The sequence below is a fragment of the Abramis brama genome, assembly GCF_963993115.1.
Source record: "Abramis brama genome assembly, chromosome: 1".
Taxonomy (NCBI): Eukaryota; Metazoa; Chordata; class Actinopteri; order Cypriniformes; family Leuciscidae; genus Abramis; species Abramis brama.
This window is the reverse complement of record NC_139963.1, coordinates 36,295,144-36,318,609: the sequence shown is the minus strand read 5'-3', so window position 1 is coordinate 36,318,609 and position 23,466 is coordinate 36,295,144. Positions and strand designations below refer to the sequence as shown.

Sequence of the window (23,466 nt, the reverse complement as noted above, 5' to 3'; positions counted from 1 at the left end):
GATAGGACTTGAACCAGTGGAGTGAAGTTCCTGTGATGGCCAGTGATGAGAGGCTGGACATAAGGATCTGATGATTCACAGTGTCGAAGGCAGCAGACAGATCCAGGAGAATGAGGACTGAAGATTTGGAAGCAGATCAAAACACCTTGTTAAGAGGGGTCTAGCACATATAATAAAGCTCTGTTTAATTAGTTAACTGAACGATACTGGCAATGCCGTTGCTGTTAAAAGAGCGTCCGGATGCAGTCTCAGGATAAGATCTTGATGGTTCCGTGAGTCGATGGTGTTGAAGGTACAATCAAATTCTTCAATGTTGAATGAAGAAATGATGATGAACTTGCGATGTTAGTCTGACTCGGTTTAAACATTAAATATGTAACTGGACAGAAACTATTAAATATTCTCGTAATACTAATACAGTATGTTGCATAGGTATCAACATACAGTATAATATACACGATCATGTAGGTCATCAAAATACAAATTCGTAGATACCAAGAATGGTATTTTTGTGATCTTGACTAATCGAGTGATGATAACGCATTCATTCAATGATTAATACATAGGCAAACACTGTAAAAGAATGTATGATCACAGGGAAATTGGATACATGATTGTTCTGGGGATATGCATATGTTCATTTATAGAACAGTTTGTCTATAAATGAATGCAGAAAAAGTCTTTGTGTCTTCTCTATGGCCTTTGCTTTTCTATGTGGCCACATTCTTTTGAGTAATAAGAACAGTCTCATCAGAAGGTAGCCCTGCTAACTGAGGTCTGTTCTGCCCCTTTATGGTGTTAGTTGCTCTTTCAGAGGATGGTACACTGAACTCACAGAGTGGGTTTTAAAAATGATTTGTTAAATATAACAAATAAAATAATTGTGTGTCTGATTTGTCTCAGTCACTACAATACAGTAAATACTGTTACGGTTCGAGAGATTGAAAATAGAAAATGGAAACCAAGGGTTTCATGTTGACTTTAAGGTTGCAGAAGAGTGAACACACTGCAGATATCAAAATAATAATAGTGGGCAGCTAATCAAACCCTGTAGTTCTGAATGAAAAGCAACCGCAGTGCGGTCCAGCACTCGACGGCTGCAAATGACCAGTGATTACAGAAAACGTGTTGAGCTCAATGTTTTATGCCTTGTGGATCATCTGAACACTCCATGTCCATTGGTTACACTGCGTAATGGGCACATTCATTACTCGGGGATGCCTCACAAGAGCCTCCATCACTTTTCAGGGCTGTCCTAGCCCATCTCATTCTTTAAAAGAATCATTAGAGGCCAGTAAAACTGAATTAAGCTCCTATCAATCACCTTGTATGAGGACGCCTCTGCGCTCGGATTCTTCATTGAAGCCATTACATTCCCGATCCCACAGAGTGCCACTCCGCTTACAGACACTGAAGTTGAAGGTTATTTAGTTATGGATATTTGGCGCCTGTCCAGAAGCTCTCTGCAGGCTCGAAACATGTGGGAGACTCACAGCAGCATCTGAGAGGTTACTGTACTGGCATTCACGCTGTGTTTCTACATCAACATAGTGCTGTTATGTGGCAACACAGTGGCCAGTTTTACTGCCCAGGGTTCAAAAGTAATTTTTCACCACACCTGCCACTGACAAGTGAACTTAAATAATTAATATTAATATTTCTTTCCAGTCACAGATGTGTATTTTGCATAGTTTTTTTTCTTTCTTGCTTTTCTCTCTGTTTTAATATATTTTCAAATGAAATTTATTCCTGTGATGGCAAAGCTGAAGCCGGTTAGATTTCAGTAGCCGGTTAGATGCCATATTGAATTTAACGCAGATCAAAATAAGGCTGTGAGGGATAGACTTACAGTCTTTACAAGGGCAATAAAGGTCCCAGGTCACATAATTTTCACCATTCAAAACTGTTTTATGGAGTTTTTGTCTACTGAATGTTTTTGTTTTTGGAAAGAATGGAAAGTTTTTGGTATGTTGTTAAACAACATTACAATCCATTGAACACATTGTATTCTATCCCTTACAGCCTCATTTTCATTCCTGTATAAAATTAAATATGGCGCTACCCTGATGACGGTCTATTACTGCAGTGTCATGTAATTCTTCAGAAATAAAAGTATTAAATATAAAATAAATGATTAATTTCTTTTTAAAAAATCTTTGTGACCCTAAACTTTTGAACAGTAGTGTACAGTTTGTATAACTTTTTTGTTTCTTTTTTGAGGCGCGAGGTTTATTGTTCATGTTTATTTTGTTTTGACATGTCTTCAGTTTTGAAGTTTGATTTCTTTGTTCAGTGTTCCCTCAATGGCATGTAGGTCAGTGGTTTAAATGTATCCAGCACATGGACTTCACACTGTCATCATTCCTATGAACACTCAACGACAACAGTAAAAGGATGTAAATGTTAGTCTAGCCCGAGGAAACCAAATACATCAGTGTAATACGTAAAGCCTGAGAAAATATGGTCTCAACAAACACTACAAACAGAGCAAGACAAACATGAGGGAATATACACAAGGCCTTAATGACTTAATGAGAATAATTAATGACACACACCTGGAAACAATCAGTGAGAGAACGCTGAACAAAAACATGATGTGTACAAATAAAACCAACCTTCAAACTAAACATAACACAGAACAGAAGTACATCAAAGCAAGTTCTCCCAATATTTCTGTGTTTTAATATTCCAGGAGGTGATTGGCCTAAAATTCCTTTGTAGTGACAAGACAGAGTGATATTAGCTTACACACCATGTTTAAAGGGATATTTCACTGCTGGAAAGATGAATGTGTATTTAAATTGGGTCATTTCTGTAGTAGAAATGTGAAATTATTTTAGGAGTTGGTGCCTTCTAGACTGAGAAAAGCCAGAAAATGTATTTTTGGCTCATGTGGATAAAAGACAACAACTCCCAGAATGCACTATGAGGCCACTCCCAAGCCATGCCTACCGGTTACAGAGGGCAGTATTGGAAGAAATGATACAATAGGCAACTAGTCGACTCGAAACTGAAAAGAGAGCATTTTATCGTGAGATCCCGCCCCCTATGGGCAGGTTGAAAACATGCGGAAAGAGCTCCTACTACTGGCTGGAGTCTCTCGTCTCTGGCCAAAAAAGCCTCCGATGACGCAAAATGACGCTTTTTGTGTCCGTGGAGGGTTTTTTCCAGACACACAATACAGAAATCTCTCATCTCAGGGGGACATGAGGGAGGGAAGCACGGTCATTCGAAAATACTACCGGGTTTCTACTGATCCAAAGCTTGATGCTAATCGGTGAAGTATCCCTTTAAGTGCAGCCATTGTTGTTAAAAGTGACACAATAGCTGTGAAAAGGCATATTTTACTTGTCTCATGGGGGATATTTACATTTACATTTTACATTTATTCATTTAGCTGACGCTTTTATCCAAAGCGACTTACAATTGCTATATATGTCAGAGGTCACACGCCTCTGGAGCAACTAGGGGTTAAGTGTCTTGCTCAGGGACACATTGGTGTCTCACAGTGGATTCGAACCCGGGTCTCTCACACCAAAGGCATGTCTTATCCATTGCGCCACACCACCCCTATTTGTGTTTATTATACTGATTAAACATCTTAAAACGTGTTATTTGTTCAGTATGGTTTCTATAATATGCCATTAAATCGCTTACACTTGTCTGTAAACATCCTGTGACAAATACATAGAGAATTAATGGAACAGTTGCAGTACATTTAAGGGCTGGGAATGGAAATGTACATGGTTTGTTTGGTATTCAGCAGGTAACCCGATTCGGGAAGCTGTAGGACAGACTAGCTGGTTTTGAAGAGTTGTGTGAGAAAGCTGCAGCGTCTCAGAGATAGCAGAGTCCAAGCTGACCTCAGTGTTGTGGAGGATTGAGAGTGTGTGAGTGGGCTTATGATTATGGGCCTTGAGAACTCGCTATACGACGGGCGAAGATTTGCTGCATTATTAATGTCTGAATGTTTAAATGCTGATGATTTCTGAGTTATTTATGTGGATGATAGACACAGAGGGAGATGACTGTTTTGATTATCACGGAAGCTTCACGCATTTGAGCGATTGTTGTTGTGAGTGATTACCCTCCATTTGAAGCCTCTTCTGCCTGTTCCTTTCTGAGTTTGTTGATGTCTCGAGAGTGAAACGGTTGTGGCGACGTGTGTTTAAATCTTACGTTCAGTGGAATTAGAAATGGTTAGCTCTTGCTCTTGCAGTTTATATCAGCTAAATTAAACTTCTTGTTTGTCAATGTACCAAGCCGCTTTTCAATTAGTGGTGAAATATGCAATTTGTTGTAAAACTATACTTTATTTTGAGGTCCATAAACTTGTTAAAAACTACTGTTGAACTGGATCCTGCATCTTATTGAACTTAAAGTAAAACAATCTCCATATCTGGACCTCTTCATAAACTTCTTCATAAAAAATATGCACTGAATAGGCTTTGCATTAACTGTATGCTAACACAAAGTTTCACGCATAGCAAAGTATCAGTTGTTTCTTTTAGAGAACAATGAGAAAAAAAATGGAGAGCAATATTTATTTATTTTTGCAAGTCTTCTAGTTCTCAGATTTTTCTCTCTTGAGGAAAAAAACCCCTCATATTTCTCTCCTCTGGAGGTTCAAAAGAGATTTCAACAATTGTTCAAACTGTGCTCAGATTATCGATGTTCAAAAGAGATCTCAACAATTTCTCAAATTGTGCACATATCTGCCACATCTGCAATCAAGAGTCTGAGATTTCAATGTGAATTCTTTTTTCATCAAATTGTTGAAAACATTTCTCCTCAGGTACCAAGACAAAAATGATCTGGACTTTGTTAAATTCATTTTATAGCTGTACTTTTACTATATGTCAACAAATGGTAGAGGAAACATCTCTAATACACTATTGAGACACTATCAAGAACGCCACTAAATGGTTAAATTTCATTACCCATCATTTCATCATTTACTCTCTCCAAACCAATAAGGCTTTTGTTCATGTTCGAAACACGAAAGAGTGTATTATTAATGAAACCTGAGTGATTTCTGTCCTTCTGTTGAAAGTTCATGACACCAAAACTTTGAAAAACTTTGAAAGTTCATAAAGAGAGTTGTAAATTAAATCCATATGCTTTTTCGGTTACCATATTAGATAAGCTCTATGTGCGTTGATATGTGCGTTTATATGTGAATGAAAGCCTAAATTAACTCTGTTCAACATATAATGCAATTGTGTCTTCTCAGAAGACTTGGGGAAAAACCTTTCCATTCAAATCAATTAGCTTGACTTTATCAACTTTTTGAATTGTCAGTTTTGGTGGAATGGACTTTCAATGGAGGGATAGAAAACATTCATCTCATGTTTTATAGAGTTTATCTGATCAAGCTCACTCAGGTTACCCAATCAGAGTGGTTGAACTTGGTTCCTCTCATGAACAAGATGCTTCACGTCACAGAGGGATTAAGGGTGAATCCCAGTGTCTCTCTCTGTCCATCTGTGGTTGACTCTGTGAGGGAATATCCACAGTAATGTGTAGACAGGGTTGATTGCTCCCTGTCTGGCCTGTCAGACAATGTCAGGCTGAAGAATGATCCTCATGTGTCATCCGGCAAGGGAAAGACATTAACTTTAACTCTACACGCAGAACGAAGCTTACCACACTGATTTTTAGATTAAAAGTTTCTACCTTTGAAGATAAGGCTATAATTGGTATTCTTTAAGTGAATCAGCCTTTCGTTTATCGTTTCAGGAGCAATTATTGTTCATTTAACTGCGATATAACGTTAAGATGGAACTGAACCGCACAGATACTGTAGCACAACAATTATTCCATTAGACATCATTAAAAACTAAGAGTGGTGCTTGTAAATGCAAGTTGTTTTAAGTGTTTTTAGCACATTTCTGTATGGTTGCAAGGGTGTTGCTAGGGTGGTTAGCAGGGCATTGCTAAGGTGTTCTTAGTGGTTTTTAGTAATAAGAATAATAATGATTCGTTACATTTATATAGCGCTTTTCTAGGTACTCAAAGCGCTTTACATGGAAGGGGGAATCTCCTCAACCACCACCAATGTGCAGCATCCACCTGGATGATGCGACAGCAGCCATATTGCGCCAGAACGCCCACCACACACCAGCTTACTGGTGGAGAGGAGACAGTGATGAAGCCAATCAGTATATGGGGATGATTAGGAGGCCATGATGGACAGAGGCCAAGGGGCAAATTTGGCCAGGATGCCGGGGTTACACCCCTACTCTTTTTCGAAGGACATCCTGGGATTTTTAATGACCACAGAGAGTCAGGACCTCGGTTTAACGTCTCATCTAAAGGACAGTGCTCTTTGACAGTATAGTGTCCCCATCACTACACTGGGGTGTTAGGACCCACACAGACCACACGGTGAGCGCCCCCTACTGGCCTCACTAACACCTCTTCCAGCAGCAACCTGGTTTTCTCAGGAGGTCTCCCATCCAGGTACTAACCAGGCTCAACCCTGCTTAGCTTCAGTGAGCAACCAGTCTTGGGCTACATGGTGATATGGCTGCTGGTAGTAAGCTGTTCTGGGTGGCTGACGGTGTTTTAATGTGGTCTCTAAAGTGGTGTCAGTGGTTTTAAGCAAGCTATTGTATGTTTGTTAGGGTCTGGGTGGTTGCAGTATTCCTAGAGTGTTTTGTATCACATTGCTGTATGTTTGCCAGGGTGATCTGTTTGGCAGGGTGATTTGAGGTGGTCTCTAAAGTGTTGTCAGCAGTTTTAAAGGTGTTGAATGTACACTCACCTAAAGGATTATTAGGAACACCTGTTCAATTTCTCATTAATGCAATTATCTAATCAACCAATCACATGGCAGTTGCTTCAATGCATTTAGGGGTGTGGTCCTGGTCAAGACAATCTCCTGAACTCCAAACTGAATGTCAGAATGGGAAAGAAAGGTGATTTAAGCAATTTTGAGCGTGGCATGGTTGTTGGTGCCAGACGGGCCGGTCTGAGTATTTCACAATCTGCTCAGTTACTGGGATTTTCACGCACAACCATTTCTAGGGTTTACAAAGAATGGTGTGAAAAGGGAAAAACATCCAGTATGCGGCAGTCCTGTGGGCGAAAATGCCTTGTTGATGCTAGAGGTCAGAGGAGAATGGGCCGACTGATTCAAGCTGATAGAAGAGCAACTTTGACTGAAATAACCACTCGTTACAACCGAGGTATGCAGCAAAGCATTTGTGAAGCCACAACACGCACAACCTTGAGGCGGATGGGCTACAACAGCAGAAGACCCCACCGGGTACCACTCATCTCCACTACAAATAGGAAAAAGAGGCTACAATTTGCACAAGCTTACCAAAATTGGACAGTTAAAGACTGGAAAAATGTTGCCTGGTCTGATGAGTCTCGATTTCTGTTGAAACATTCAGATGGTAGAGTCAGAATTTGGCGTAAACAGAATGAGAACATGGATCCATCATGCCTTGTTACCACTGTGCAAGCTGGTTAGGGGTGCGCCAAAATATCGATATGGCGATATCGCGCGATATTTTCTCCCGCGATCGATTCTCGATGCACGATTCTCGATGCACTCTTGCCAAGTATCGATCTTAAAAGCCGTTAGGGCGGGTGTACACGGTGCGAGTTCGGACACTCGGGAGGTCGTGAGATATTGCACACGTTGCGAGTCAGTTTAACTGATAATCGCGTCAAAGCAGCTGGTAGCCTACACGGCACGACTGTCCTGCATGAATTTTATCCCGAGCCGGCAGCAATCACGTGGGCTTTCGCGCTAAACACAGAGACCGTCATGTTGCGAATGGGAGAGAGAGAGAGAAAAGTGTGTGTGTGTGTGTGACAGTGTATGCGCACGCTGTATGGTTGCTGCCACTGAGGTATAGCCCCATCGACGTGGTTGTGTATGATTTGGCAATAGGGGACAGCTGGTGAAAAAACATGTTTAAAAATTATCGGGAGGTCGGGAGGTGCTCGTAACGTGTTCGGCTCGGCTTGTAATTCCTCTCACACGCTGCGAGCCGCGACCATGCGAGCATCACCGATTCCACTCGATTTCTCCCGAGTGAAAAAAAATAATCTGCAGCAAAACAAAAATAGTGTCTGTGACTATTTTGTTGCAACTGATAAGACACAAGTTGTTTTTGTTATAAAAAAATAAACGGAGATTAATTTTCCTAATTAAAAAAATCTTTTTATTTCTTAAAACATGATATATTGTGAGTTATTACTGATAATATATCGATTATCGCAGTATCGCCATATCGTGATATTATCGGTATCGTGAACAATGTATCGCGTATTGTATCGTATTGTGAAGTACCCAGTGATTCCCAGCCCTAAGGCTGGTGGTGGTGGTGTAATGGTGTGGGGGATGTTTTCTTGGCACACTTTAGGCCCCTTAGTGCCAATTGGGCATCGTTTAAATGCCACGGCCTACCTGAGCATTGTTTCTGACCATGTCCATCCCTTTATGACCACCATGTACCCATCCTCTGATGGCTACTTCCAGCAGGATAATGCACCATGTCACAAAGCTCGAATCATTTCAAATTGGTTTCTTGAACATGACAATGAGTTCACTGTACTAAAATGGCCCCCACAGTCACCAGATCTCAACCCAATAGAGCATCTTTGGGATGTGGTGGAACGGGAGCTTCGTGCCCTGGATGTGCATCCCACAAATCTCCATCAACTGCAAGATGCTATCCTATCAATATGGGCCAACATTTCTAAAGAATGCTTTCAGCACCTTGTTGAATCAATGCCACGTAGAATTAAGGCAGTTCTGAAGGCGAAAGGGGGTCAAACACAGTATTAGTATGGTGTTCCTAATAATCCTTTAGGTGAGTGTACATTTTTGACTGCACTACAGCATGGAAATACCATAATATGTTTGCAGATATTTAGGAAAAATACTTCTTTTTTTCTTCTGAAAAATAATGCTACAGAAATGTATTCTACTTTTGAAATGTGCAATCCATGTCAGGATGCCTGCTTTTGTTTTGGTCTTTGTGATCCCGCCCACTGCCAATTTACCCAATATTATTTCGACACCCCGGGTTTGCCACATGTTCACATGTTTTTGAGTTGTCATTATCAACATAATTTGCATAATTTGCTGCCAGTATGCAGTTGAATGTTAACTAACTTCACATGCATGTTTCTTCGTGTGTTGATGTATCTTGTCAGACGCTGTGCTCTCAGGTTCAAAGCCCTGGCTAGCGCTTTGATTCACAGTCAGCTCATCAAATGGATGGTAACGAGCTAGTTTTGCCCACTCTGATTGTCAGTGTGTGGGCTTCACTCCCCCAGACAGACTGACAGATAAAAAGCAGGCTAGTGCTCCCAGGAGCCATTTTAAAGGTAATTGAGTTAAGAATCAGAAGGCAGGCCCGTATTTCCCACTGAGTGCAGAAGTAACCGGCATCGGGAGGCTGTTATCTGCTTATCTGACGTTACAAATGATTGCAGAGGGTCCTTGATTTGACATGGAATGTAAAGTGGCCGTGGCTGGCGGGATATTTGAGGCAGTTGTAGTGTTGTCACAATATTGACATTTCAGTAGTCAATGCCATTACCAGTAAAATTTCATATTTTATATTTATTGGATGCTTTTTTCTGCCTATTTTACATTTTAAATAACTTTTTTTTTGTCATCTTGCACTAAATGGGCTAGCATTAGATTCCAATAAACGGTTTTATTTTTTGTTACATTTTATTAAGTAAAATTAACCTCAATTTTATGAAGTGACGCAAGAGCTTTGTTTGAGCAAAAAACAACAACAACATAATTGACCTCTATATTTACAAAATACTCCCCCTACTGGATTGCAGGGTCAATGTTTTCATAAATAAAGTGGTAAAATTATGTTTTTTTGTGCAAACAAAGCACTTGCGTCGCTTCATAAAATTGAGGTTAAACCATTAGAGTCACATGGATTACTTTAATGATGTCTTTCCTATCGTTCGGGACCTTGAATGTGTAAATTGCGTTGCTCCCAATGGAGGGACTGAAAGCTCGCGGATTTCATTAAAAATGTCTTCATTTGTGTTCCGAAGACGGGTGTGGAACGACATGAGGGTGAGTACTCATTAATGACAGAATTTTTTATTTTTGGGTAAACTATCCCTTAAACTGGGCAGCAGCAGCTCTATTAGGCTGTATTCAAAGTAAAATTTTAAATAATATTAAAAACATCATTGTTAGGATCGACTTTTTAATTATTATTTGAAATAATAAAAGTTGCTGCATAGTTTTACTCCACTTTCTTCGATTTTTGCGTCATCCCTCCATCAGGTTTGCATTCATGTTAGGGAAAGTTAGGAAAGCAGAAGTAGCTAATGAAAAAGCAGGGGTGATTTCATCAACGTAGCCCATCGGCCCTGGAGCAGACCTGTTACATCCACTTTTAGCCAAGCTGTCTGCTGTCGGAACTTTTCATCTTTGATAATAATCCCAACAAATTGAATTTCCTTCTTGGTATCTGCTTATGCATTCCTGAAGTCGTCTTGCAGTGGTACGGTCCACTGGAGAGGCAGAATGCTGATGAGCCCCACACTGCCACTCCGGCTTCATGCACAGACAAATGGAAAGTGAAGGCTCCATTGAGCACACCTGGCAAAATGGGGAAGGTGGAGTAGATGGGAAAAGACGCCTGCACACTACCTGTCTAACAGGCATCTGCTTGAGCCGCCCAGGGACCCGCAGCAGATGGAAAGGGTCTTTCTCGAGACGTAGCATGCTTAAAAAGGTTTCGACTGCCTGGAACGACATCAAAGAGATTTCCTGCCTTTAACTGAATTACCATTATTATGCTCATTAATAACATTCATTTAGAATTTGATCGAGGCATGTTTGCATATGGTGTATTGTTATGACAATAGCTATGTTTTCATCCAAAGTTGCAAATTTAACTTATGCGCAAAAATAGGAATCGCGCATAGAATATTTGCAAATAAAGTTTCCATCCAGTGAGCCAAAGAACAAAATCGTCACTTCCTGATAAACTTGTACTAAATATCACAAAGAAAAATGGAAGTTGCTGCAGTAGGAGATGAGCGCATAAGTTTTTTATGCACATTTTTCCATTTCCATCCGGCATTTTTTATTGCAATATCCCATAATGCGCATATAAATAGATGGATGAAAACATGGCTATTGATAAGCAGAAGAGTATGTTTTCATTTCTTTACTGGGAGGTGAAGAACTGATTTGGTGCAGTTTTACTCGTTTCTTTTCCTCTCCTTCATATATATATTTTTTTTTGTCTGCTTGATTTTATCCTATCTGAATGAGAATTTGTAGAGGACTTGTTGGTATTCACAAGGACAAATGTTCCCACAGCATATCAAACAGAGCACGTCTCAAGAGCGACGTACAGTCATTGTGAATTCTTCTCCGGGTGTTTCGCTGGGGATACCTACAGCACTTATGCTAACACAATCAAGGCCTTCTTTGGCCTTTTTCATCAAGATGGACAATGTTAGTTGCGAACAAAAGATAACCCATCATGATGAGTGTGTACTTTTGTTGGTGACAGATTTTCCTGTATACACCACTGATATTTCCTTTACACGCTCTCTGAAGAAAAGTGAGTGCAAATTGTATGTTTTGTAGACCATACTTTTTTCTTTTTTTTTATCCTGAGGTGTAATCACACAAAGAATTGATTTAAAGGTGTCCCATTCTACAAATGCTGAGCTTTTTATTTGTCCTCTAAAGTTCACTTATGTTAGTGGAGGATTCATAGGTTGTGATTTAGTTACCCTTTCTCAGCCTCTCAGAAGTAAACGGGCTGTTTTTGATATCGTACCTTTAAATGCGGCATAGCAGCACACTTCATGGTTCTCACTAAATACCAGGGGTTTAAGTTCGATGACATCATTTATTTGACTAAATAATTATGTTGTTTGTATATTTTCATATATTTAAATGTAAATTAATACTCACAATCCAAGTCTTTTAGAGAGAGGGAGAGAGCGCATAAATTGTTATTATAGGGCAAGCTGCAGAATACTGAATAGATTTTGATATGCAAATGTGGATAGTTATTTGGATTGAATAGCATGCAGAAAATGTCCCAACTGCTTCAGAGAAATGACTGAAATAAGTGTCCCGAGAAATCACATGACATTACAGATTGACCTCTTTCCTCAGTCCGACAACAAAATCTCAAAGCTGAAGGTGTGCAGTGTTGTGGGAAAGTCTCATTCAAAAGTTTGGGGCCAGATATTTTTATTTAATTATTAGAAATAATTGTATTAAGCAAGGAGGCATTAAATTGGTCAAAAGTGTCTGTAAAGATATTTATAATATTACAAAAGATGTATATATATATATATATATATATATATATATATATATATATATAAAGAAAATGCTTGTCTTTTGAACTTCATATTCTTTAAATTCTTTAATTGTATTACTGATTGTTTACTTGTCTTGAAAATTAAAAAAATTAAGTCATGTTTTCTTGATTTAAAAATACAGTAGTGGCCAAAAGTGATGTCTGAATGGGATTGGTTTGGAGATTGTTTTTAATGATTCTACAAATCAGAGTGAACCAATACTTTTTTAGGAAAATATTTTATATTTTTAAATATTTTAAATATGAGCCTTATGAGGGAAGAACAAAACTCTAAACTTGGTTAAGGTATTTATTTAACAAAATTATTTGGCAAAAAGATGGGGTAAACTACAGCTACAGGTTTTATTTTACTATGCCAAAAAAGGCATAGAAAAACAAAAAGCTCACAAAAAATGACAAAAAAACCCCACATTGAATACAACATAATCAGTTATTAATATGTCATTGGTTCTCTCTTGTTTTTGCATGTGATTATAATTTTAATGTGTGACAGTCTGGCCAAAAATGATGTCTGCACAATTTGGCATGTTTCATTGCTTTATCACAAATAAAACAACTGACTCCTGACAACAACTATACTTGTGATGTCAACTATACAACTATACCACTCTCTGTGGTCATTAAAAATCCCAGGATGTCTTTCGAAAGTGTAGGGGTGTAATCCCGGCATCCTGGCCAAATTTGCCCCTTGGCCTCTGTCCATCATGGCCTCCTAATCATCCTCATATACTGATTGGCTTCATCACTGTCTCCTCTCCACCAGTAAGCTGGTGTGTGGTGAGCGTTCTGGCGCAATATGGCTGCCGTCGCATCATCCAAGTGGATGCTGCACATTGGTGGTGGTTGAGGAGATCCCCCCTTCTATGTAAAGCGCTTTGAGTGCTGAAAGCGCTATATAAATGTAATGAATTATTATTATTATTATTACTTACAAAATCTTTAACACATTTTTAATAATATTGGAATAAAGGGTGAAGATGTCAATTTTCCAAAGCTAGACATTACTTTTGCCCACTACTGTACATGCTGTATTTAAAATTCTTATTTAAATGAATATTTAGCTTTTTAAATAAAGGTAAATGTTTAAAAAGCATTTTAGTGTTTTCTGTGTTATCGGAATTGCAATGGAGAGTCATGAAAGTCTACTCATATTTGTAACAACTTGTGAAATTTTGGTAATATCATAATTGTAGTCAGTGATGAAACCATATTTGCTCTGTAGAAAGCCTTGAATTGTGAATATTAGAGTATGTCTGTATAGTACTTAAGCTCTTCTCAAAAGAGCAGAGAAAATCCTGCTTTTTGTGATATATTCCTCTCAGAGTCTCAAATTAAATAAAAAAAGCATATCCCCCTCATCAAATAAGAATAAAGAAGCACAATGAGTGAAAATCAAGCTGTCAGAGGAGAGCTGCTAGCTAAAGAAGTAAAATGCGTCCGATGAAAAATGGATTGATACTAACGTCTGCAAACTTTCACCCCGGTGAGGACGATTAAACTTGGGTGCGCGGTTTCCTCGCTACTCTTTTTTATATTTACAACCAACCATAAGGCTACTAACATTTTGCAGGTTTTATGTCGGTGCGGGAGGAATGAAATAAGAGGTGTGGCAAGCCTGGCACATCCTTCGATGTTTACTGCGAATAAAAGGGAGGAACAACACGAGCAGGGTTCTGTTTTTGAACTCTTAGGGAATCAGAGCTCCTCATGTCTTCATGGCAGTTGAGGCATTTCCTTCTGTGTTGCCTAACTCTTGGTTAAATGCCATGTGGGAATACTTGGCCCCCAATTTAGATTTAGGAGATTTAAATGCCTTAGAGGTGAGCAGGTGTCTGCTTGCAGGCATCACTTCCCTCTGAGGTGTACAACTAAAGAGGCAGAGAGGAAGGAAGAGGAGGACCGAACATTTCAGTTGTAGCACAGTCGGAGATTAATCTTAGAATGATTATCCATGATTAACATTGAGTGTTTGCTTTAATTACTACAGCTCTTGATTGCTGCAAACCCTCAAGCTCAAGAAAACATTTTTGTGATGTATTATTGAACTGAATTTTAATGTTTTGCAAGGAATGTAGGACATGTGGCTGCCTCTTTTATTTAGACCTTCAGTAATTCACTTTACACATAAAGTCTATTGAAATCATAAATCACTACTGCATGTCATGTAGGGGGATTGATGTATTAAAATCAACCCTGCAATTAGTATTCCCTAACAATGAAAATATTCATGAAATGCTTATTTAATTTCATAGCTGTGCAACAAATGGGCTGCATCTGAAATCCAATTCATCCCTACTGTATAGTATGCGTAAAACAGAACACCAAAAGAAAAGTGTGTCTGAATACATAGTATTCAAAGAACAGTATGCGAAAAGTCCCCGGATGACCTACTACTTTTGCAGAGATTCTGAAGTGCGTATTGGGTGGACCCTTTACTATCCCATTAGGCCACGGGAGGGGATTTATGAATGGAAGTGAAGCGAAGCAACTGACGCTGGTAGGTCACGTGACAGTAACAACATGGCGGATGTAGTACATCCAAATTTCATTCATACTACCCATATCCATGCTATATAGAGCGTACGTTTTTAACGAATACATTCTAATTCTAATGTAGTACCTACTCCGACAGAATGCGATTTCGGACGCACCGATGGGTTCCTTAAATAGTCTCGGATTGTTCTTACCTTTGCTAGTAGTGAAATTTAGAGGCTGGATCTTGTGGAAGTTGAATTGAATACCCATGAACTAGTGGATCTTAACTCTCCAGAGATGGAGCTCTAGGATGGGACGTGATTGGCAAGATGTCCGCCCATAAATTTTCATCGTAGCCCCCCAAAAAATGAGGAAATCTACTTCCATATATGGTCCTTGCAAGTTTGTGTCCTCCATACTGGAGAGACAACTACTGTAAACCCATAAAACGTCCATAAAGCAATGCCCATCTTTCCTCGCCCACACCGTCACAATCACTCTAACCTCAAGGACACTATGTCTCTCTCAGCTGTCACCTGGAGTCTTACTGGCCCTTGGACTCCATCTCCTTCTTTCACTCCTTTCATTCCCTTTTTAAAGCCGTCATTGATATTCTCCACAGCAGCTCGGCTGCATCTGTCCACATTCTCCACCATGTGCTCTACAGCAAGTTTGTGACCCCTTGACATTTCGCCTGTTTAACTGAAACACAGCAATTCAGGAAGCTAAATGTGACTGAATGTAGAAGTGTAAATGCAAAGGAATCAATTTAAAGAACTTGCAATTTAATGTTTTTTTCATTAACAAATTTATTCATTAACAAATTTATTTGCTACATCCAATACAGGGATCTGTAGAGGCCTAGGTTAAAAAAGAGAGCCTTTCTTGATCAGTATTTGTGCCTTGTTTACCAGTAAAAATATCTAAACATCCCTGACACAGTATTCATTTATTGCCATAAGATAACACTTGTTTTCAGAAAATATCTTATGTTTAGTTATTTCTTTGCATTGAAAAATAGTGTTTACATATTGTGTGCATAAATCTAACTACTATACATTTAGTTTGCTTAAAATTAGAAAGCACTTTTTTGCCACTGAAGTAAGAAAAATACACTTAATTCAAAATGTGTTTTCTAAAACAAGCATCAAATCACACCATATTGCTTCTCTAGTAAATCTTTTTGATGTTTAGATAATATTTTTGTCTCGCTTTCCAGTAAAAAATGATACAGAAAATGATTTTTTGCAGTGAGTGCGTATCGGCTGAGCCGTAGTTCTCTCGCTTACATATTTCAGGTGGTTTATACTCTGTATAAAAGAGCCATTGCACGGCACAATTGATTTGTCTGAGCTTTAGGGGAAACGGCAATGCCGCTGACAGAAGTCAGATTCACTGCACCCAGGTGTCCTGGCTTCTTTTCTTTTTTTTTCAAATCAAAGCTCGGAGCCTTGCTCTTGTGAAGTGTGGCGAAATCCGCAGATGGAGGATTTAAAAGGTTTGGCGCTGGCCGTCTTTGGTTCTCCGGCGCTGTCGTAAAATATTTCTCCTCCTTTGTAGGAACATGTTACGATAACCTTTGCGTGATTGCCTCTGTTTGTTTGCTCTCACTGAGGAATGGGCATACATAGGCGTCTCTATCGAACGTGGATTTCCACAAAGTTGACGGCACTGGTTGTTGTAAATTGAGAAACCAGTGATGTTCCTGCATATTGACCTCATCTTTGATGATGCCTGTGCCTGGTCAGGGTAGCATTAAAGCGAACTCGCACCTTTACTAACTGTGCCTCTTTCATGTCTGCCTGCAGGTGATGTTGCCCCCTACTTCAAAACGGAACCGGGACCTCCAGAGATCCACCTAGAAGGGAACCGTCTGGTCATGACCTGCCTTGCGGAGGGCAGCTGGCCTCTGGAGTTCAAATGGATGCTCAACAACACAGATATCACAGCCTTCTCCCCAGAGTACAAGTGAGTGCCAGCTTTCATCTTAAGGCTTTCTAGAGATAAATTCCTGCTCAGAACTGTGTCAAGGTTACAAGGAGAGAGAAAAGCAGAGGCTCACGGTTAATATGAGAGACAAAAAGTCCAATATTAATCTCCCCTGCAGCTTTTCTTCTGTATTTCTACAAGCATTACATTTATTCCTTATCTATGGCAGGTATATTAAAGTTGTTCAAAACATGACCATTAACCTTTAGAAAAATATTCTTATTCTGCTGTTGTTTTTTATGGATCCGTTTCAGGAATCTTTCTCATTACTTAAATAATGTGTAATTTTTAATGAAAGTAACTTGGAATTTGAAGAACCCTCACATATAGAAAGATTTAATTTTATTTTGTATATGAAAATGTTATTATTATTTTTAAATAAGTGTTAAATATTTCAGATGTTTCCAACAGGTAGGGTACAATGGGGCTTAAGTCACACCTTAAGAAAAAATGTGCTTTTCACTCCTCCCAAAGTACATGATTGCAAGAAAAAAAAAATGTTTGTATTAAATATTGATGGAGCAACACATTTTGTGTGAAAATAAATCATAAAAGTCGTTAATTTTGCTTAAAAATCGTATAAATGTATGACGTGGCGAGGCACCAGCATGGGACTAAAGGCACACAGTATCGATACAAATACTTTAGCTAAAATAATAGGGTTTTAATAATTAATACTTATTACTTAATACTTGTTCAAAACAATCACTTTAGCAAAGTTTGTACTATTTTCTGTTCATTTTGATAAATAAAGAATTCATTTTTGTTCAATAAATCATTAAAATATGTTAATATAAAAATGTATTTTAAAAATACAGAAACAAAATTATTTTAAAAAGTAAAGATTATAAAAGCATTGAAGTAGATCTTATAATTTAATATGGATTTACAGTAGTAACAATAAATGAAACTTATCTCTAAGGTGGACACCCAACTTAATATATGATATTTTCCATCTGAATCTAACCATGTCATGTCAATAAATGGACAGGGGCGCCTTTTACCTCAAATACCATACTTTTACATATACTTATGTGATTGAAAAACTGTTGCTTTAATTACCTTGAACAAAACATCATTAAGAAGACCTTTGTCTCAAAATATAAAAATTAATTTTATATGCTACTTAAATCTACAACATTTTAAAAAACATAAAATATTAGATCAAATTAGAGCAGAATCAACTTTGCGCTGCTGTCAGCGATTACATCAAGGATCAGCCAAATTTCAAAAGCCTGTTTTAATTGTTTTACCTTTGTCCCAGACTTTCAATATTTAAATAAGAAAAAAGAAAAGAAAAAACTTAATGTGCCATGCAAAGTGAAAATAGAGTGAAAAGTTGATATGAAACTGTCTTTTCTTCCCTATTTTGACCGAATATCTGAGTGAAATTGCTTATTTTCAAACAAAAAAATATAGGGTGGGAAAATATTGTAATTTGCTAATTGCTGATCATTTGTGATCATGTCTTTCAAAATTAACAATGTGCACAGATAAATAATTTCTAATAAAACACTCCAGCAGTCCATAGAAAACAATATGAATCATCAATAATGATTTCATGGTGTCACGTGTAAGCTATGCTGTGTAGTTAAATCCAAAGAAGAGAAAACGCAGGAATAACAGGATACCTTAATGAACACGGAGAATGAACAAAGCAACTACACATTAAACATTGACAACGACAAACACTAAACTGAGGAAACTAAGGCCTTGTCCACACCTTGTCCAAGTTTTCGTTTGAAAAAGCATTTTTTTTTCTCTCTCTGGCCTTCCATCCACACAGAGACGGCGTTTTTATTAATGAAAACAAACCTTTTTGAAAACACTCTCCAAAGTGGATAAATTTGAAAACTGAAAGCTTTGTGGTGTGGACTGTCAAAACGGAGGTATTTAAAAACGATGACGTAAGTTTAGTCATGTGATGCATATTGTACTAATAGATATTCATGTTTATACCGGTATTGTGCCTGTTATGTGCTATTCACTTTCCCACTGTTGCTAAAATGTGTTACTTTGCACACTCACAGTCCTGCAAAGATGAAAATAAAAATGTACGCACATTTACTGTCATGCGGCAATACGAGCAGTTGCGTTTTAGACCAAACATATGGTGACTGAGTGCGACCTGAACACATCAGTGGATGCTGAGATATTTTGCTAAATAAAATGGTCCTGCCCGAAGAATTGGTCGATAACTTTATTATTTATTTTTCCGTCTGTATCATCTCAGTGAGATTTTGTGAGTTTTTACACATGCACAGTAAGGTGTATTTAGCATTTTCAAACGCCTGAAAATGCTAGTGGGGACGGAGAGTGTTTTTAAATGAATTCACCATTTTCAAATCTATCCGGATTAATGTAGACGTAGCCTAAGGGCTTAAATACACAGAGAATGCAATCAACAGAACAAGGAACAGGTGTGAGACTAATTAGATACTATGGTAACAAACAATGAACTAGAATGTAGGTATAACAGTGACTGAAACTAAACAGGACATGATCGTGACACATGGTGACTAAGAGTTTATTTTATACAATAACCAAGAAAACACCTCTAAAACCTTCTAGTTGTCTAAATTGTCCTAATATCAGTGGGACTATTGTTCTAACTTCAAGAACGTTTAGATGATCATGACAGGAGAACATTTTAATATAATTTTACACAGACAAAGTTAGTAAGTGATCGTGAGTGATAATTTTAATGTGATACCTCCCCCATAGACTTCCATTATAATCAAATTACTACAGATGCACTTTTTGTTTGTTGAAACAAGTCGACATTATTTTCTGCGACAGATGCTGTCAGTGGAGCTTAACTTGTATTGAACCTGGAACGTTCCTTTAATCAAGAAATGAAATTACTAGAAGTAAAGTGCATTCAAATCATTTGCATTTTTTTCTTTCTAAATTCGTCTAGTTTATGCAGTAGTACATTTAATCAACCATATAATTTCCTAGTTGAGTTCTCTCCATGCCATGTGTTTAATTTCTCAGTAATGATAGCCTCTTAGCCTGACCTTTTTTAATCAGCGTACAGCCTCTGTTAGCATTCAACATTTCCTCAGACGTGCGGAGTGTTAAAGCTGCTGAAGATTTGGCCCTACAGATTCCTTCAGTCTTAATAGAAAAGTCTGCAGCGCTGCCCGGCTCTCTTCAGAGACAACTAATGCTTTCATTCGTTACCTGAAGTGCACTGCTGACACCTGATTCATAGTTAATGTCAACTTTTACATAAGATGTTTTGATTTATCCTCCATTTAGGAGTCGTATACATGTACATGCTAAAGTAGGTGTTTCACATCTTTGCACCTCCTCATGTCAAGTGTTTCTGCATTTTGTCCATCTACAGAGCTGGTTTGCTCTAATTGGTATTGCTTTTCTCATTATCTTTCATCACCTAAACAGCATGCTCAGAGCTGCCCCGGTATTGCAATTGAGTTCCTGTGATGGAGGGAAACCACCACTGAGATGCACAAACCCACCAGGTGGCATTTTCAGAGACGTAAACAGATTCGGCTAAGTAGTGAGCAACAGTGCATTAGTCATATATTCAGCGTATTTGGAAATGCCAAAAGATTTTAATGCCAAAGCGTTCACCACCTCTGCTTTTAGTCGAAGTGGCCTTTTGGCTGAAACCTGATATACGTCATCATTGCTGGGCATGGAGAGGATTCCGTGTGCTCTGCTCACGCTAATGTGCGAACTGGCGGGGAAAAAAAAGATAGTTGTGACTGCAAGGGTAAACCTTTTAAACCCAGCCCCTCTAAATGGGAATACATTTGAGTCGAAAATCCTTGAATTTGTTGGCAAATAGCAGGGAACTGTTGTTTTTGTTGTTGTTGTTGTTGTTTTTTCCATTCTGGGATTTGAATTAAAGTGGTTGATTCTTTTTTTTCTTTCTCTTAGGTTCACCATCTCCTCTCTCCGGCGCTCCAATATGGGTGTTTACCAGTGTGTGGTGAGAAACAGGATGGGCGCTCTACTCCAGAGAAGAGCCGAGATACAAGTGGCATGTGAGTTTCTGTGGTAGATCAAATGTATTTACACACACACGCTAATGGGTCGGTACGATTTTTTAATGTTTTTAAAAGTCTCTTATGCTCACCAAGGCTGCATTTATTTTATTAAAACTACAGCAAAATAATATTGGTAATATTGGGAAATAACTCCTTTTCTATTTAAATACATTTTAAAAAGTAATTTCTTCCTGTGATGATTTTCTTCCTCCAGTCTTCAGAAATCATGCTGATTTGCTGCTCAAGAAACACTTGTTATTATTATCAATGTTAAAAAGTCTTAATATTTTTGTGGAAACGTGGTAAATATTTAACTTATTTGAAATCGAAATCTTCTGAAATCGAAATTTTAACATTCTAAATGCCTTACTCTGTCATTTTTGATCAATTTAATTCATTGCATTAATGCAAAAACTGTTGCATGGAAGTATATACTTTTTAGACATCTAAACAATGCACAGGTCCATACATACATTCTGTATTTGATACATTTATGGTGCTTTTGCATCCTTTCCGAAGCTTGAAAACTCTTCTTTGTAAATGCATGGGAAAAACAGTTTATCTTTCTTGCACTCTCATGTGAAGATCTGAGTGATACCATTTAAAGTTTTCCCAGGTATGCCTTGAATAAAGCAGGACTTACACCGAAAGAGTAAAAGACTGCTGTGGGAGAAAAGCTGACTAGGGGTTGAACCATTTCTGTAGCGTTTATAACATGCTGTAAAGGTTCACAATGAACCTTGCAACATTTTTACTCAGAGAAACATTCTACCAGGATGGAGTTATAACAGTGATTAAATGAGAAATCATTCTTCCCGGCTCTAGACTCATTCTTCCCAGTGGTCACATTGGTGCAAGCTTGAGCTTCGCGTCAGCGTAACTACATCGCCACTGCAGCTACAGACACACAACAGTATTCACACTGGAAGCATTTGTACAGCGTCACAGCAGAGGCTCCAAAGCTATGAGCATTTCTTTACAAAGATAACTATATTTGTTTTTTTAAGTTGTTCATTTATAAACTTGATAGTCTTGAAAGTTGGTTAACATGGAATGTAAATGATAAACCACAAACACAACCAATAACACAGCTCTGATCATGTTGTTTCAGCCATACTTTGATATTTTTACAAGACCGCAAACTCTATGGATACCCCCCCCCCCCTCCTCCTCCTCCTCCTCCTCCTCCTCCTCCTCCTCCTCCTCCTCAAACTCAGATTTGATTTGGGTAGTGCTAGCGCCTGGCTACCTGTTTGTGTATTACATAATAAACTAAAATGAAGTTTAAATATAATATTTTCTGGCTAGTTTACTGTAGTTTTATATACCATACTTTCACCCAAACTGAATAATTAAAAACAAGTTAAAATGGGTAAATCTTCTATAAATATTTTGGATTCTTAATTTTCTTATACTCCAGTTCTTGTTAAAACACACTAGATATGCTTATTATGTGTGTTTTGGGAAATCATATTTATTTTATCCATCAAAAAAGTGTGCTTTCCCTTTAATTGAGAGGGAGCAGTGCAGCAAAAATAGACTCTGTCAAAACCCTGCTTCGCTTGACGCTCACGCGACGCTCCTGCCCCCCAGTGTGAATTCACTCACTGGTTAACATGCACAGCGAAAAAAAATATGCGCTGCTCACGCGCTGCTCGTGCTTGCGGACGGCTGTTAGTGAAAGTGCAGGTAGGCAGATCAGATTGAGTACATGACCATTCACTCGCTTTTTTAACTCGCACATTCTCAAAAAATCGTCTCATATTGTTTTAATATTGCTACAGTTGTCTTTGGCTTTTTCATCCCATAAATGAGAGCTTTAAACACTTAGATGCGAAAACTGCACCGCTGGAATTACAGCATGTCAACAAAATCAAAGCACAATGTGCTTGACGTTCTTTTGTTCTGCATGGTGATGCAATCTTGCTTTGCTGTGCGCCATGAATAAATGTTTGAATAAATGTTTCTGATTGAACACCTCTGCAGTTTGTACCAAAAGCCTCTGTTGTCCTGAATGTATCATCAGGGTGGCTTTGTTTTGGGGAAAAAAAGGTTCTACCTTGGTTGTAATAACACCCCTTACATTTTTCTTGCAGATATGGGCGACTTTATAGACAATGACCAAAGAAAGACGGTGACGCAGGGCCGGGCCGCCATCCTCAACTCCCCAGTGGTCAGTTGCTTCCCGCGGCCACAGGTGACATGGTTCAGGGACGGCTACAAGATCATTCCCAGCAACAGAGTGTAAGTAGAGCGTAATTGCTTGTCTAATCTTTAAACCTGAATGCCTGTTCATTAGGAAAGTTCTGGGTGACCCAGCAAAGGTCCCTATGGCTTTGGGTTCGCATGGCACATTGTAAGAGATGTAATTACCTTCAGTGATCATGTTTAATCCCTCTGGGCACCCATTTACGGCAGCCCACACTGGAAAATGTTGGGGAAAACAGAGAGACATTTCAGCCAGTGATGCAGAAGACATGGATACTGTGCTCGGCTTTCTTTGAGTGTGTGCGTGAGTGTTTTTCTCCCACTGCCTTGTCACAGAAGTGCAATTAATGCCTGTTCCTGGCCCTTCTTTAATCTTGCTACGATAGTTCTTCATTGCCTTTTTCTAATTAGCAACTCAC

General features: G+C 38.6%; 1 protein-coding gene across 2 annotated transcripts in view; it reads left to right on the top strand.

The window, feature by feature from the left end:
• The window catches only part of sdk1a (sidekick cell adhesion molecule 1a), a 396,478-nt gene that overhangs the window by 172,128 nt on the left and 200,884 nt on the right, over positions 1 to 23,466 (top strand). For both annotated transcript variants that reach the window (XM_084124950.1, XM_084124951.1), the window contains exons 2-4: positions 16,640 to 16,799; positions 20,730 to 20,836; positions 22,936 to 23,083. In XM_084124950.1, coding sequence (XP_083981076.1) covers positions 16,640 to 16,799; positions 20,730 to 20,836; positions 22,936 to 23,083 — 415 coding nt within the window. The remainder of the gene's footprint in view (positions 1 to 16,639; positions 16,800 to 20,729; positions 20,837 to 22,935; positions 23,084 to 23,466) is intronic.